The following is an 18,168-nucleotide window of genomic DNA, read 5'->3' as shown; positions in this document are numbered from 1 at the left end:
CCTGGGTGTTGGTAACTTCCTGACCAGTTGACTAAATTTTACGAATTAAATATCATTTTCATTAGCTTTGAAGATTTTTCTGCTGTGCCCAGAAACTTTCAGGAACATAATTTTAACGTCTTCTTCATTGTCAGCTTGGCTCTGGCATATTCCAATTTATTGGAAATTTTTTTCATCCTTTGATGACCCGGGTTTCTTGTTTTCACTTAAAAACTCTACCAAAACAAACATGCCAGACTTAACTTCAGATCTATCAATGCTATACACTGACATGGGAATCACTTGTGTTTCACTTGTCAGTAGGCCTATCTCATGTTCAGAACCCCAAAATCTGTATGGTGCTAAAGAAAGTCCAGACTGCATACTTGTTCTGTGATAAAACACTACTTATTATGGCATAGGATTTCACTGTATCATTAGAACCCAAATGCAACATGTTTTTTTTTTTTTTTTTTTTTTTTTTTCATGTGATTGTTTACAGGAGCCATTTCTTGAAATAAGCACATTCAGGTGCATTAGATCGTGGTAGAGCAAACAAATATTTTATACAGAATGGATTCTTTGCAGCTTTAACTACTTAAGAGAGAGTTAAAAGCTGTTTTTTATTGTAATAGGTTACAGCAGGCAAGTACAACATTTTGTAACTGGTATTACATAAATACTGTAACACCCATTACTTAAAGAGTTGTAACACCCGTTACACTGTTTCTGGATAAAATAAAGGAAATATTAATTAAAAAATGTTATGGTCTCAACAAGCAACCTTATAATCTCACTTTCACTACAGGATATTGTGAACAAATATTTCATAAGATCATAATTAAAACTTATTGCATATTTTGAATAACGGGTGTTACATGCTATAGCAATTTTTAATATGCTATAATTAATTACTGAATTTGATCTTACCTTGAATTGTAATATATGCTTGAACTTGGAAAGCTTCATACATTTCAACAACAAGTGTTTTATGACAACAGCAGGATCTTAAACTTAACCCAGATGTTCTTGAACTACGAGACGCATCCAGAAAGTAAGTTTCCCTATTTTAAAAAAAAAAAAGAACACACACTTTCAGGAAAACATTTATTGGCAACAGGTACTGCAATGTTTCAGCTATTTTTCAACATAGCCACCATCAGAATTGAGACACTTGTCGTATCGTGGGATCAACTTTTGTATCCCTCTGTCGTAGAACTCTGCCGCCTGTGAATGGAACCAGCGTGTGACAGACGTCTTCAGCTCTTCGTCGTTGCCAAAACGCTCACCGGAGGACAGGAATTTCTTGAGGTGCAAGAAAACGTGAAAATCGCTGGGAGCAAGATCAGGACTGTAGGGTGGATGATCAAACAACTTCCAGCCAAATTCCGTCAAAACAGCTGCTGTGCGCCAAGCCGTATGTGGACGAGCATTGTCATGGAGGAGCACAACACCTGCAGTAAGCATTCCACGCCTCTTGTTTTGAATGGCACGTCGCAATTTTCGCAGTGTTTCACAGTAACGGTCAGCGTTCACTGTTTCACCTCCTACTTAATTACAAATGGCTTTTAGAGACCCCGAAGGTTCATTGCCACCTTCATATAAGCCCAACATTGGTTCCTATCCTGAACAAGATTAATCCAGTCCCTAGCATCATATAGAATACACACTTAATCTCTGTTCCTTTCTCAAAATGAGAGTCAAATTTTCACAACCATTTTGAACAACCAGCAATACAGCTGTTTTATAAATTATAACTTTCAGTTTCTTTAAAAGCAGACTTAGTGACGAACAATAGCAGGCATTTCCCTTATTTATTCTGCGTTTAATTTTTTTCTCGAGTGTCATTTATATTTGTTATTGTTGCTCGAACACATTTGAATTTGTCCACCTTAAAGGATAAATTTCCAATTTTTATATTTCCATTTTGTGCTACTTTATATCTCAGGTTACGATATATAATCTTCTTCTTCTTCTTCAGCTACAGGGATTAGGCCTATTGGCCTGTTCCGTCTTCAAGTCTTAAATCATCTGTCCATCTTATTTTCGGTCTTCCGACATTTCTATATCCTGTTGGTGCATAATCCATAATTTGTTTTGGTAATCTGTCATTAGTCATTCTTGTAATGTGTTTGTACCAATTTTGTTTCTGATTTTTAATCTTTTCTTCTAAATTAAAAATATTTAATAATTGTCGGATATTTTCGTTTCTTTGATGATCCAATAAAGTATAACCTGCAACACCTCGTAGGAACTTCATTTCACTTACTTGGATTTTTCTTTTTGATGCGCGGTTTAATGACCAGTTTTCTGAGCCGTAAGTTAATAATGGAACTGCTAGGGTTTTGTAAAATTTTAATTGTGTTGAACGCTGTGTTTTATTTCTTAAAGTTCTTCTTATTGTTCCACACATCTGTTGGAATTTGCTCAGCTTACTGTTAATATCCTGTTCACCCAAATAAGATATATTGCAGCCTAAGTAGTTAAAAGAAGATATCTGTTGTATAGTTCCTTGATTAATAACTATTTTACATCGCCTATGGTTAAGCCCTCTGAAAGCCATTGTTTTAGTTTTGTAGCACTGTTCTTAAAGGAAGGTAAAATTATGGACTCCTTTAATTATCCTGTTACAATTCCTTTTTCGCAAATAGCATGTTATAAGCTTATTTCACCAGATATTGCGTTACACCCTCTTCTATTAATTTTGCTTACTGGAATTGATCGATATCTGAACACTTGTACCTTTTCAGCTTTTCTATCGCAATTTCGACTTCAGAAAGTGTGGGTTCAGGTATAAACGGCTCAGCAGTTTGTATTTGAATGTTGTCCCGATCTGATCTAGGCTTCCAAGTTTGGCTTCCTGTAAAGCTAGTTTGAGGAAAAGAAAGCTAGTTAAAGGGAAGAATTGGATTGAGAATTTGTATCGTTCCAGCATAGCCCAGTGGTAGAACGTTGACACGCTTAGTGAAAGGTCCCGGTCCAGAAACAGTTTTCTCCTTTTGCACAAACTAGTTTTTCCATTTGTTCAGGATTTAACGAGAGTTTGTAAGCAAGACAGCATTCTCATTCTTGATCGCGTTTACGCTTGCCTGATATCCTTTAAGTCCCTTGTATAAATATCTAATGTTTTAATTCCTAGTATTTGTTTCTACGTCATTCAGTTTTTCCATCAAATAGTCACTCTTTTGGTTTCTAAGTTTATAACTTGTTTCCCGTCTTTCATTGAAATTAACTGTAATAATAATAATAATAATAATAATAATAATAATAATAATACTTATGGCTTTTAAGGAACCCGGAGGTTCGTTGCCGTATTCACATATGCCTGCTATCGGTCCCTATCCTGAGCCAGATCAATCCAATCTCTACAATCTACCCCATCTCCCTCAAATCCATTTTAATATTATCCTCCCATCTACGTCTCGGCCTCCCCAAAGGTCTTTTTCTCTCCGGTCTCCCAATTAATATTTTGTACGCATTTCTGAATTCGTCCCTATGTGCTACATGCCCCGCCCATCTCAAATGTCTGGATTTAATGTTCCTAATTATATCAGGTGAAGAATACAATGCGACAAGTTTTGCGTTGTGTAAATTTCTCCATTCTCCTGTAACTTCATCTCACTTAGCCCCAAATATTTTCCTAAGCACCTTATTCTCAAACACCATTAACTTCTGTTCCTCTCTCAAAGTGAGAGTCCAAGTTTCACAACCATACAGAACAACCGGTAATATAACTGCTTTATAAATTCTAACTTTCAGCTTTTTTGAAAGCAGACTGGATGACAAAAGCTTCTCAACCGAATAATAACTGGCATTTCCAATATTTATTCTGCGTTTAATTTCCTCCCGAGTGTCATTTATATTTGTTACTGTTGCTCCAAGATATTTGAATTTTTCCACCCCTTCAAAGGATAAATTTCCAAATAACAACAACAACAATAATAATAATAATAATAATAATAATAATAATTCTTATGGTTTTTAACGAACTCGGAGGTTCATTGTCGCCCTCACATAAGCCCGCCATTGGTCACTATCTTAAGCATGATTAATCCAGTCTCTACAATCATATCTCACCTCCCTCAAATCCATTTTAATATTATCCTTACATCTACGTCTCGGCCTTCTCGAAGGCCTTTTTCCCTCCGGCCTCCCAACTAACACTCTATATGCATTTTTGGATTTGCCCATATGTACTACATGCCCTGTCCATCTCAAACGTCTGGATTTAATGTCCCTAATCATGTCAGGTGAAGAATACAATGCGTGCAGTTCTGCGTTGTGTAATAATAATAATAATAATAATAACAATAACAGACTACAAAATATCCAAGTTTCTACAGTACCGGTACATTGAAAGCAATCCGCAGTGGAAAACATTGGCATAAAGTATAAAAATATATTTACAGTTATTATTGAATTTAATTTAAATTCAAGTAACTGTTACGAAAATCTTCATCTATCCAGGGTGCGAATTAACAGGAGGGATGGGGCGATTTCCTCCTGTTGGAAAGTTATCCCCCTCTCATAAATTCATATTAACATCCCTGCCAGGGATAACTTCTATCCCCCTCACAAAATATAATTGTTTTAATACGAGTATAATTTATAAAGTATAAAGTACCGTAAGCAAAGAAAATAATATTGATGTGTTATCATCACCGGCAAAAGATTTGGCTTAAAAAACTATAAACCTCGTATTTATTTGAATAATCAAGAAATTCAGTACAATCCAACTCCTAAGATCCTAGGATTAATTTTTGATGAAAAACTTTTATGGAAAACACATTTAACCAATGGTGCTTCGCAGTGTCTACCATGATTAAATCTCTTGAAGATCATAGCTAATAAGGAATGGGGATCAGATATCACGACACTGCGTCTGTTTTATAATGTTTATATACGATCAAAATTGACCTATGGATGTGAAATATGGGGAGGAGCATCAGCAACTCATCTACAAAAAATTTCTGTTCTTCAAAACTCAGCCTTAAGATTATGTCTAGGAGTACTGAAAACCACATCAATTGTTGCCCTAGAAATTGAATGTAATTTTCAACCAATCAGATACTGTGTATTGCAAAAGGATCTAAAAATACATTTAAAATTGCAAGCCTCATCCAAATCTGAGATGTTCTTCAAACTGTCAGATAATATCCTGTGTAATTTCTATAAAATAAACAAAGAAGAAATACCAATCTATATCATAGACACACTCATTGCTAAAACTCCAGTTGTGAACGAAATTCCTCCATGAAAATGGGTGATTCCAGAACATAGCATACAAATTCCAGGAAATCATTCCAAAAATGATCCTCCATACATTCTTAAATTAGATGCCATGGAACTACTCTGCAGCACATATAAGGATTACCTTCAAATTTATACAGATGGATCTCTAAATCCTAATAATGGGGCATCAGGAGCAGGGTATTATATTCCAAAATATCAAGAAAGTTATTTCATACCATGTTCATCCTCCTCCAGTCTTGACACTGAATTGCTAGCTATTGATGCTGCTCTTCAGTGTGTTACTCATATTTCTTAAGAATCTATATGCATACTTACCGACTCCAAGGGGGCTATATTTAATATAATTAAATATGTATTAAACCTATACGTACATAGAATTATTCCAATTCAGAAACAACTAAGTAAACTAAAGAAACTTCAAAAGGAAATAACATTTCAATGGATACCTAGTCATTTTGGTATACCTGGAAACGAGAAAGTCGATAATACTGCAAAACAGGCAACATATTCGCAACCAAGATCTCTTCAAGTGATATCTCTATCCAGTGCTTTTGCTTCAGTAAAGTCTTATTTTGTAAACCTATGGATCGACCATTGGCTCTCTTCTGACAAAGGAAAATTTTTACAGTCTGTACAAAAGAAACCAAATGACCTGGAAATGTACAAAAACTTGTCCAGACATGTTCAAACATTTTTAACAAGAGCCAGAACAGGTCACATTGTCACACAATTGTACCTACACCGATTTCACATTTCTGATAATCCTACTTGTCTGTAGTGTAATAATCATGATGAAGGTCTGGAACACATTCTTCTACACTGTCCATCCATAAACCACAAAAGAAGTAAATTAAAATCATCAGTACCAGTTGCAGAAGACACAGCCCTGCAGTATATACTGACTACACCTCAACTCTGGCTACTAGCAACAGGCATCTATAATGAACACCGATCAAAATACCCCTCATTTCTCGTGAAAAACAACAACTGAATAGACTACAGTGGACTATAGTGGACTTTATGTTGTCAGCAAATAGCTGGATACATAAAGAAGATTGACTGATTGATTGATTGATTGATTGATCGATCATCACCAGCAAGGTGACAATAATCAATAACTTAAGAATTGCACATCTTATCTTAGTCTGCTCAGGATATAATTATTATTATGATCAAGATGCAAGACAAGCAACTCAGTACTACCAAGCATTGAGCCATATTGAATGAGATTGAGGTCGCCTCTGTCACTCTGTTGTCATCAGTTTGTGCGAATTAAGATAAGAGGAGCGATGCAAATGATGCAATTCGTAAATACTTTTAGTTCGGAGAAATTCTGATACGGTTGGACCCTTGTATCATTAAGCATGCCACACCGTGAACTTAACCCAGGCTATTGTATGCATGATGATGAATTTATGATATGTGAATTAATGATGGCGAAATTAGTCCGAGGTCCAATGCCAAAGAGGCATGCTCTATCATAAAATTCTATCCCCCCCCTCATCAGAAATCTTAATTCGCATCCTGCATCTATCCCTAATTTAACAGGAATGTGATGTAAGAATGAATAACTGCTTCGAAATGTTTGTAATTTTTCACCTAGTTCACGAACTCACAAGTGAGGTTTATAGGTGGCCACGAACTGATCACAGGTCCCTCAAATAACAGCTACATTGACATGAACTTATCTTTCTTCTTTGGTGCTCCTGTTATCGAAGCACTCTCAATGTTGACATAAGTTGAAATACATTAAATCCCATAACTGCTTGTATTCCACTTGGTCTGATCACTTGTTTGAATCACAAAGTCCCGTAACTCATCATGGATTCATTTTGTCTTAACATCATCATCTCCTTTCCACCAATTCAGACAACGCTGAGTGACCTCATTAAAAAACAGACTTACAAGTTGTCGGAAAGAAAAAAAAAGGTCCATATATTTTATCTTTCTACGTTCGAATATGGAAATCTGCACTGTGTACTGCATTTTCAGCACTGACTCCGAGAGCGTGGAAAGAAAATATATATGTAATAATTATAATCAATCAGCCGGAGTGTAATCAAACTCACATTCCTAGCACTCAAGTCCCTTTCCCTACTCCATCTACGCCTACTAGCTGTGTTAAATAAATTTCAAGTGTTCCAAAAATTTTAGGCGGCTTTTACAAGTCTTTTAGAACTTTCGAAACAATTCCAGGAATCTACATATAATCACTGGTCTGCATTTCAAAACTTTTTTTCTAAGGTCAAGGATTTTATAACTGATCTTTTATGTTCCTTGCATGCTGAATTAAAAAATATAACTCATTTTGCTCAATCAGGTCAGGTTTCTTTACTAGCCAAGATTTTTAGTTAGTATGTATTTACAAAAATAAAACGTATAGCAGATAAGAAAAAATTATGTTTACTATCACAAAGCAGATTTAAATTCACATCAAATATATATTAAATAGATAAATACAGTTAATTTGGAGAAAAGGGCATTTTCAAGAAATTTCATTACTGTTTTAGACCTTGAAAATCACACTTGAGACACGGGCCATAGCTTGCAACTCTGTATAGTGGTAACCTAGTAGAAGAGAGAAATGGGGGTAAAATAAACTTCTTTCTTGCAGCCCAATGTAGTCTGGCTTGAGCTTTCTCGGTGATGAGACTGATTTAAGGAACGTTCTTACAAAATGAATAGAAAGTGCAAGACTCACTTTGACCAATTTTACTACATTTGTGGTAAAGTCACTATGCCAATCGAAAGTTTAAAATCACTCCATTTGCAAGGAAAATGCACGAATATCATGCCTACTTTAGTGTCAAAATTGGTGATCAGGACAAACCTTTCGTATCTTGTGTGTTCTGCACTTTCTTCAACGCATCTGGGAAGCAAGACTAGCCTGAAACCAGGTTCACACAACACTCTGTCAGAAGCTCTCGTGGATCCTCAAAAATTCTACTTTCGCCACTGCACATCAAATGTGGGCTAATGAAAAATTTTGTCAAGACACTCAACAAAGAAAAAAGAGCTCTTGCTTTCCTAGGTCAGAAATTTCCACGTGTCAGTGAGGCCAAACTAATAGCAGATATTTTTGATGGCCTTCAAATCAGGGAGCTTTTGAATGATGCTAAATTCAATGATCATTAAGAGAGTAATGCCTGGCTTGCATTGAAGTCTATTATTAAGAACTTTCTGGGCAATCGTAGGAGCTCAGAGTACAAACATGCTGTTGAGGAAATCCTGCGGAGCTACCATGCTCTTGGTGCATGTATGTCCATAAAGATGCACTTCCTCAGCTCGCATTTAGATTACTTTCCTGAAAACTGTGAGGAATACAGAGAGGGGCAAGGCTAGTGCTTTCATAGAGACATTCGAGTGAAGAAATAGAGGTACCAGAATCGTTGGGATGTGAACATGCTTGGAGACTATTGCTAGCAGGTTATCTCAAGAGGGATGTTCCAGATGCAAAACATGCACGAAAGTCCTTGAAAAGGTTCTTCCTTCCACAATAATGGTGTTCGTGTTTCATTCTATATAATATATTTTTTACTATTTACGCAAATCTAAGTCAGACTTGAAACCAAAATTAGTATAGTCTAATAATAGTTACCGGTACTATAAGCTACAATATATCTCTTAAATACCATCTTTTTAAAAAATGCGATAGCAAGAAAATCTGACCTGACTGAGCAAAATGAGTTATATTTCTGAATTCAGCATGCACTAAATATAAAAGAACAGCTATGAAAATGTTGACCTCAAAAATGACGCACACTGCATGATTCGATTATCGAAGTTTCTTGCAATATTATAGGTCTACAAAGACATCTACCTGCGACAGAGAAAGTTAACTCTAAATGTTTCATAGAATCCACTCATTCAGGAATAAGACTAATTTAATTGCGTCAATCTACATAATGGGACACTCCACTCTATTTTTTTCTAAAGTACCGGTAAGCGAAATTACAGCATTTATAACCCTTAAATCTTCTCCATCGTCGATTGAAATCTTATTATTTTTTATTCCACATTTCCGAAATTTTCTAGTAACAACAGGAGCCCATGCAGTGGGATTGACGCCGAAAATGACATGCAACCCAAGGAGTGGGACCCTGCAACTAACCCAGCCGAACATCTGGCTACTTCAGAATATCAGGCAATGGAATGGGATACCCAACGGAATTAATGATGATGGACTAAACGTTTCGCCAACAAGGTAAGACATTGGGCTTTCATCTTCTTTATTAGGTCAAATAATTGAATTAGCATGAACTATTACTCAAGCAGTATTCCTGGTCCGCATTGCAGTAGCAGGAAACTGAGGGTTTAAGATTATTTACCTCTAGAAATATAAGGCTTTTTTTTTTATAAACGAAGCGTGCATTTCCACAACGTTGTAAGTGCCAATTTGCAAAGTTTACAGTAGGAACAAAAAATAGTTTTATATAAGAAATTATTATGTATTTATTTTTTCAAAATTACTGCATGTATAATAACAAAGTTTTAAACCAATTATAAAGTTGCAGGTCAAACAATAAGTGAAATATATTTGTTTGGAAATTGAGTTTGTTCCAAAACGTTGTATGTTCTAACACTATTGCAAGTCAAAATGTTGAAAATGCCATCCACACTTGCATTGTAGTTTTTATTTTGAATAACTTTCATTCAGTTTATGTAGTTTCTAGAAATGTTCAAGTATCATTTAATTGAACTGTAGTCGACTCCTCTTTAATCATTAGTATAGTTTCGACATGTTTCAAATCAAACTTTGTATCTTTTGTACAAATTTTTCATAACTTAACTTTCATTTCTGATAATCTTCATCATTCACTTACTACTTACTCGTCAGGATATCTTCCAAAAATAGTTTACCTTCTTCTGAAACATAAGGCAGCATGTTCCTTATATCTGTCGTCTTATTTTCAGGAAGTCTATGTTTTGTTTTGGATTCTACTAATGAAAAGTTTTTTAATGTACCCCTGGTTACTGTCCACGAAACTTATCTGGGCAGCTAAAAGAGAGATGCACGGGGTGTAGAGGGGTCACTTCTAGAGGTAGCAGTGCACGAGAGGGAAAGATGGTCTACGAGGCGGGTAAAATACATTTGCTTGCTTAGTGTGATCTGTACTTACAGTAATTTTGCGTTCTGTGAAGACATATTTATGCAATGGCCGGTAGTAATACGAGATGCAACAAGGTTATACGCGCCTTCTATACTCGAGGTTGCCGGTTCGATCCCGGCCGAGATTGATGGCATTTAAGTGTGTGTAAATGCGACAAGCTCACGTCAGTAGATTTACTCGCATGTAAAAGAACTCCTGCGGGACAAAATTCCGGCACACTGGCGACGCTGATATAACCTCTGCAGTTGTGAGCATTGTTAAATAAACCATGATTTAATTTTAATTTAGCATAGACAGTAAGGAGAGGGAGATAATAAGATCAGTGGTTGTTGCGATCAAGAGGCAAAAGAGAAATGTCTTACTTACGACTTTTAATAAACCCGGAGGTTCACTGCCGCCCTCACATAAGCCCGCCATCAGTCCCTATCCTGAGCAAGATTAATCCAGTCTCTACAGTAATCATATCCCACCTTCTTCAAATCCAATTTAATATTACTCTCCCATCTATGTCTCAGCTTCCCCAAAGGTCTTTTTCCCTCCAGTATCCCAACTAACAGTCTATATACATTTCTGGATTCGCCCATACGTGCTACATATTCTGCCCATCTCAAACATCTGGATTTAATGTTTCTAATTATGTCAGGTGAAGAACAAAATGCATCCGGTTCTGCGTTGTGTAACTTTCTCTACTCTCCTGTAACTTAATCCCTGTTAGCCCCAAATATTTTCCTAAGCACCTTATTCCCTAACACCCTTAACCTCTGTTTCTCTCTCAAAGTGAGAGTCCATGTTCACAACCATACAGAACACCTGATACTAACTGTTTTATAAATTCTGACTTCAGCTTTTTTGAGAGTTGACTGGATGACAAAAGCTTCTCAACCTAATAATAGCAGACATTTCCCCTATTTATTCTGCGTTTAATTTCCTCCGAGTGTCATTTACATTTGTTACTGTTGCTATTATTTGAATTTTTCCACCTCTTCAACGGATAAATTTCCAATTTTTATATTTCCATTTCGTACTATGTTCTAGTCACGAGACATAATTATATACTTTGTCTTTTCAGGATTTATTTCGAAACGTATCTCTTTACTTGCTTCAAGTGTTTTCCCTAATAATTTATGGATTTTATAATACGTCTAGACGACACCAGCAGTGATAACTGTGATGATGATGATGATGATGATGATGATGATGATGATGAAGGGAAGAGGAGGAGGAAGAAGAAGAATATTGATAATGACTGTATGTGAAAGTGAACTTTTTGGAAACCCAACAACTATAGACCTGTGCTTCTACTTGAAAGACTTTATGTATCGCTTACGGCTCACGGCCAGATACGAATATTGTAATAATTGGAGTTGTGATCATACTGTATAGCACACAGAAGAAGAAAAATGTAATTTATTTATGTTTGATATTTTGTGAAACCATATACTTTCACCTACCATATCCAATGGAATGCACTGAAATTAAATACAGTACCGAATGATGTTTTTGTAACTGTACGTACAACTGTTGCAGCAACGTCAGGTAGCCAGCAGATAGTTACGGGGCAGTGAGACAGCACTAGGGAACCCAGGTGCCTAGATAAGTTGCGCGGACAATACTCCTGGTTTCAGTATTAAAAGTGTCTTTTCCTACATTTGCAAATCACCATGACTTTTGATAACAGCAACTTGACCAAAAGTTTCAGCTTTCAGCATTATCTTTGAAAATGTTGAAATTTTCAATTTTTTTGTGTCGAGTGTTTGATGAGCTAATTGTTTGAAATCAGTAAAGCTCTCTTGAATCATTACAGAAAATGGTTGTTTGACTCTTGCTTGTGTGATTATATGCATGAGATTCATGTGTGTATGTGCCTGACATTTGCGTTTTCGCTTCTCTATGTGGCCAAGCCACGGTCACAACTAAGGGATGTGTGACCTCTTACCGGAAATTTATGAATAATGTCCTTAAATTTACCATTTGCCATATACATTGCAATCAATACCTGATTTTTGTTCTGGCTTGCACAGTTATCAGACAATAAAATCAGCTTTTTCTTATCTGTTGTAAGTGTACTCAAATATTTGTGGAGACAATGGACTACTTCCAGGGATCCTCTACCTCCTACAGTTTCTATCCAGAGGCACATTGTTCCCATGCCTGTACCTTCGTCATGTATACCAAGGTTGCAACAAGCAATCTGCCACGAATAGTAACATTTCTGAGCGCGTCAGACTTGGAAGATACATCTGCTGCTGCATATCAAATGAAATCACAATGGTATGTCCAGACGAATTCGCATTTTCTGTATCAGCAGACATGGCATTTGAGGCTGCTTCAGCTTGTCTATGGTGGAACTCTCTCATAACAGAAGCTTCCTTATCACCTGTTTTCATTTGCATAGTAAGGCGATCACAAGTTGAACATGCGTCTATTCGTCGTCGAGCAAAGGAAAGATTAAATTGCGCTAAGAAAATTTCATTGTACCACTGATGACTAACTGGAGGCTTCATGTCGCCATGACAATACTTTTCCAAAAATGAGCGATACATCCTGCTTACATTCAAGTCTGGGGATAAGAACATTTTCTGTGGATTCTTGCTTCGAGAGTAGTGAAAGACTTTATATGTTCCATGATCTTCTCTCTCCATCCTTGATTTCTAAGAATTGTGTGAGCTCCACGCCTTTTATCTTTACAGTCCATTTCACCTCTTACAATTTTTTCCCATATTAGTAGAACTCTTCTTGCAGTAATACCAAATGTATTGCAGAATGTTATAAGACAGATTCTTACCTCACTTCCTCCACGAAGAAGAAGATAGTAGTGAAAAGAGTGCTGCCTTCTACTTTCACCTGGGTGCTCATATTTACCATGTCTTCTCCATTTGATGGCCTGGGGATGCATGAGTCGAAACAAATAAGCCTGCTGCTTGGAGTATTCTCGCATTTCTTGGAACTGCCTAAACTGTCCTTTTCGATATTCTAGTCAAAGGCTGCATGATAGTTTACACTTACAGTTCACCTACAATACAGTAAAATAGAATATACATTTTAGCACATATAAATGTGCCACATATTGCTCTTTTAATAATAATAATAATAATAATAATAATAATAATAATAATAATAATCTTTAATAAAGCACTGTTTAGTTTAGAATTCCAAACTGATTGTTAACTCAGTAAATACATAACTTCAAATACTGTACAGGATAAAGTAAAATTAAGGTATGAAAACATTGGTAACTCTAGATTCATATTTTCGACATGCCTTTTTGATTAAGAAAATGAATGTGAGAAGTATATTGTTTCTTACCTAAACTCGTTCCTGTCATTTTGGAACAACTTTTTTGCTTTTTGGGAAAATTTATTCTTTCCCAGCATTTTTTAAGCGTTTTGTTTGATTTTTTCTCCAATTATCTTGATTACTTTTCCTTTTTCTGGAATTTTGTGGATCTGTATTCATGGTTGTAGTAATCGTCACACCACAGTAACAAATACACTCAAACCATTATCAACTCGCAATGAAACACAGGATACAGAGGTCGCGCTTATAGCATATGCACATGTACAGTACATACAACGTTGTGACTTGCACAACCTTAAAGTGCACTACTTTATTACTCGGAGCAGAACCTTTCGTAATGTTGTTAAACATGGCGCCTAAACTGATATAAGTGAAAAAATAGATTCTCCCGGTTTCGGCACTTACAACGTTATGGAAATGCACACTTCAAATATTCATGTTAAATTATTGCACTTTCATAACGTCTTGAACTGGCAAATCTCCTCAATTCTTGAAATTAGTTTATACAGATATTTTGATAGCTTGCATGTTCGAATGTGTTGAAATAAGTAGATTTTAACGATGATAAAAACAGTATGTTCTTCCGTCTTTTGGGGTTTAAACACCAGCTGTTACAAACTGCGTACAAAAGTATCAACCACAGATATACGAGTATGTGCAGAGATGGAAAGAAATTGGCTCTCCCTTATTGTTTCACTTACATGTGCAGTAAACAAGAGCCCTTGTATATATGCTACTTGTCGTGCGAAATTGTTGCTTACATACAGGTGAACCCCCATCAAGACTCACTCCATGAAAGAATTTCGAGAAGAATACGTAAGCACTCAGTGCGAAGGTCTATGAGAATGCGCAGCACTTCTTTTTGATTACGATGTTGTTGAGACAGGCCGTTCGCTCTTTGTACTGCTTAACATTTTCTTGTAACTTTAATGGATCAGTCCTGGAAATGAAAAGTGCTGTAGTTTTAACTGTATAGACAGACAGACAGACAGAGAGACACACTCGTTTCATAATATTCTTATAGTTGCTTTATAGCAAAGAATAAAGAACATGTCCAGTTATTATGTTTAACATATACAAATGCAAATATGAAATAGGCCTATATACAGAATTAATACCTTAATAACGAATTATACAATGGAATATGATTACCATTTCATATTATTAAAATATTTACACATTAGCGTGAAATGTCAAGAATTCATCTACAGAACAGAAAGTGTGAGATATTAAGTAATTTTTTAGTTTTATCTTAAATAATGCAGAGTTTTGGTTATGATTTTTAATGTCTTCAGGAAGACTATTGAACATTTTTATTGCCATGTAACGTAACCCTATTTCCCTTTGATAAATTTGATGATGGTGCATGAAAATTATTCTTTCTGCGGGTATTTGTACTATGTATGGCTGAATTAGTCAGAAAATTTTCTTTATTACAATAGAGGAAACTTATTAAAGAGTATATAATATACTGATATGGTAAGGTCATAATCTCTAATTTTTTAAAAATGGTCTACACCAATGGTCGTCAGCACTCACTGAAATGGGTAAAGGGTAAGTGGAGCTGTCCCTTGTGCCCAGTCGTGCAGCAGGAAGAGGTAGGGAGCATACCCGCTAGCAGATATGATTGCACTATAGTACAGTGTGTTTCTCTGCAGGTAAGAGATGCTAGTCCCAGGGTGCTGTAAGCTGATAACCACTGGTCTACACTCTACACGATTTTCTAGGCTTTGCTCGACTATTATTCTAATTGCTCTTTTTTGTAATATATTTTTACTATCTGCAGAATTTCTCCAAAATATTATTCTGTAGGACGTAACTATGTTTTTGTGATGTGCACAACAAATACAGAAAGGCGATATTAAGATTATTCCAGTATTCATATTAAACAGTGTAACGAACAAACATTTACAATATGGATAATTAATACTATCACTGGGCAATTCCGCAAAGCATAACCTTTGGAAAGTATTGTCTGAGCGGTAGTTATGTGTTGTACTGACCACCATGGAGACTTACAATGCGTAGGCCTACCCATCTTTAGTGTCAGCCCAAAGACAAGTGCACAGCACATAAAATAATCTTCACACGCAATTTTTTATCCACGTCAAATGTGAGCTCTGCTAGACATATTTTCACTCAGGGATACCAAGACTCAAAGGGCTTTCGTGGCACAATCAAAATTACTCCATGTCTACCTGTATGCCTGCCTTCACACGAATACGAAAATTGAAGTTAAAACTTTTTTCGTCACAATTATATTAATTCTAAAATTACTACTTTAATAAATTATATTCAGTTCACGATTTTTCATTTGTATTGTTTCACAACTTCTATTATCACTGCATAATTTAATAATATTGAAGTGTAGGTTTGATTAATCTTGATAGTTTAACTTCATCTTGTTCCTATTTCGCATCTAGGTATTGCGCAAACTGAAAATTAATTAATGGTATTTGTGAATTTAAAAATGGTGTCGTTCTAATAATCTTATTGTTAATGTAGACAGAACATGTTTATTTTTAGTAATAATGTTAATTTTACATATTTAGTATTTCAATGACGTAACTTTAATCTTAAATCATCCTGGAAGACTAACTTTCCTGGTGTCATTTTCGATAAAGATCTTAGTTCTCTTTTCATGTTGATGACCTTTATAATGCTTTAGACTCAATAAGGGGGGCAAAGGCTAATTGGGATTTCCCAGTCTCTGATTGGGTCAAAAACCCTGATGGAACTGATATTTAAACCATTGCGGTGAATTTCGGTGAAGTCCGGAGGGCCTAATTAGTCAAATCCACTCTCCTCACCTCCACGCTGGGGCCCCCTGGGATCTTTTAAGATGCGAAAGAGAGAGTGGTATGCGGAAAGCAATGGGGAGCTTCCGCATTTATATATATCCCAAGAAGATATTTGAAATTAAGATTGCATGATGAGTCATTCCCTGGTAAAAAATTCCGGACGTAAACTATCCCCCCAATCGGATGTCCGGGAGGGGGATACTGGGGAAGGACGATTCATGACGGAGCCTACAGGAGAGAAGAAAAGAAGACCGACTACTGGAACGCCTCTCATTTCAGGTGAGTTGGAAAGCTTGAAGGAAGTAATGAAAAGAAACAGAGTGGATGTGATGAGAATATCAGAAGTGAGGTGGGAAGATAGTGGTGAGTTGGTGAGTGATGAATAGGGCTCGGAAGTTGATTGCTTATATTTAGTGATATAAGCAGTCATTAGACCTGTTGAACATTCGATAAACTCATTCACAAAACACACTTATTGTCCTTAATATTTAGGCCTAAATATTGATCGAGAAACCGGTCTTAAACTTAGAACACATAGGCCCAATTCGAAAACTTAAGAAAACTCAATCTATCTAGGAAAGAATGTAAATAAAATGCGATATAATATAAAAATTAACACGTGAATCGAAAACTCTGTCATGGATGTGATGTCATAACAATATAGGTCTGAGTTCGATGTGCATATATCTTCCCTGCGTTCAGTTTCTTTCATTCATACGAATCGCTTGTCTGTCATTCTTCATAGAAACTCATTTTAAATAGCTTCTAATTTTACTTAAAAGTTGCACATGAAGGAATCTCAAATAGGCTATAGTGTAATGCTCCGATATGCAATAGCATCATATCGATCTCATTATGTGTACTTAGGAAACAGTTTTTTGTACTAATTGTGAATACTTGTCTGTTCGTCATTCACATGTTTGAAGTCAGTTATCTAGGCCATTTTCCGACAGATTCGTTTCCCAGGGTGCGCCATAGGAGACTTCTCTACGCTACACCCACGATGAGATGAGGTGATTATGCGGATTTGTTGTTATGTCACAGGGGAACTGGAGCTCCCAGAGAAAACCTGTGTTACTTGCACAACAAGCTTGCCCAACACAAGTTGTAAATCTGGGGTATGCTGGAGATCGAACCTGGGTCCACAGAATTATAAGTTCAGAGCTCTAACCATTAAACCATTAAACCATTATCCCTGTAACTTCCTCCACTAATAGTTTATTATTTGAGGGATCTTCATATTTAAATAAACCTCATACCGTATTAATAACCTAAATTAATGCTCAATGTAGGACTGATTACAATGTTACAAGTATGTCGAATTTTTATCGACAAGAAGTTATTTTCTTTTATGAAAGCAGTTAACATAATTATATACATTGACGCGTGGTAGATTATCGGATTGTTTGGCTGAATCCTTCATCAACCATCAATTTAAAGTCGGACATGAGAAAAATAAAAGAATCACCATGCAGCTAAGAACACAAACAGGAAGCGAGCATGAACAGCAGCATATAGACGACCATGATTGACTGCATAGTGTACAGTAGAGTGTGGTAACTAATATATGGGATACCTTTGGGGACTGGTTAGAGGATCTAAAAACAAGCAAAAAAGTTCATGTAAATACTGTATATAGTCGAATTCGCTTGGTTTTTAATGACAGTACTTTTTACTTCTTGCACATTTATTTATTAAAGTTTTATTTTTACATTTTCCTTTACAAA

At 36.0% G+C, this 18,168-nt stretch overlaps 2 protein-coding genes across 4 annotated transcripts in view; one reads left to right on the top strand and one right to left on the bottom strand.

Moving 5' to 3' along the window:
• Window positions 1-18,168, top strand: part of LOC138700156 (uncharacterized) — a 38,431-nt gene that overhangs the window by 3,943 nt on the left and 16,320 nt on the right. The window contains exons 3-4 of one of the 3 annotated variants that reach the window (XM_069826554.1): window positions 1,196-1,438; window positions 9,268-9,436. Coding sequence is in view for 1 of the 3 variants with exons in the window: in XM_069826546.1 (XP_069682647.1) it covers window positions 16,570-16,720 (151 nt within the window). In the remaining 2 variants the exon portion in view is untranslated. Of the gene's footprint in view, window positions 1-301; window positions 1,439-9,267; window positions 9,437-16,274; window positions 16,721-18,168 lie in introns of those variants that run through there. The other 2 variants (XM_069826564.1, XM_069826546.1) reach the window with 2 other exon arrangements.
• Window positions 1-18,168, bottom strand: part of LOC138700127 (DNA-dependent protein kinase catalytic subunit-like) — a 240,742-nt gene that overhangs the window by 212,659 nt on the left and 9,915 nt on the right. The window lies entirely within an intron of this gene.

The sequence above is a fragment of the Periplaneta americana genome, chromosome 1, assembly GCF_040183065.1.
Source record: "Periplaneta americana isolate PAMFEO1 chromosome 1, P.americana_PAMFEO1_priV1, whole genome shotgun sequence".
Classification (NCBI taxonomy): domain Eukaryota; kingdom Metazoa; phylum Arthropoda; class Insecta; order Blattodea; family Blattidae; genus Periplaneta; species Periplaneta americana.
Note: the sequence above shows the minus strand (reverse complement) of the source record. Positions and strands in the feature narration are given on the sequence as shown.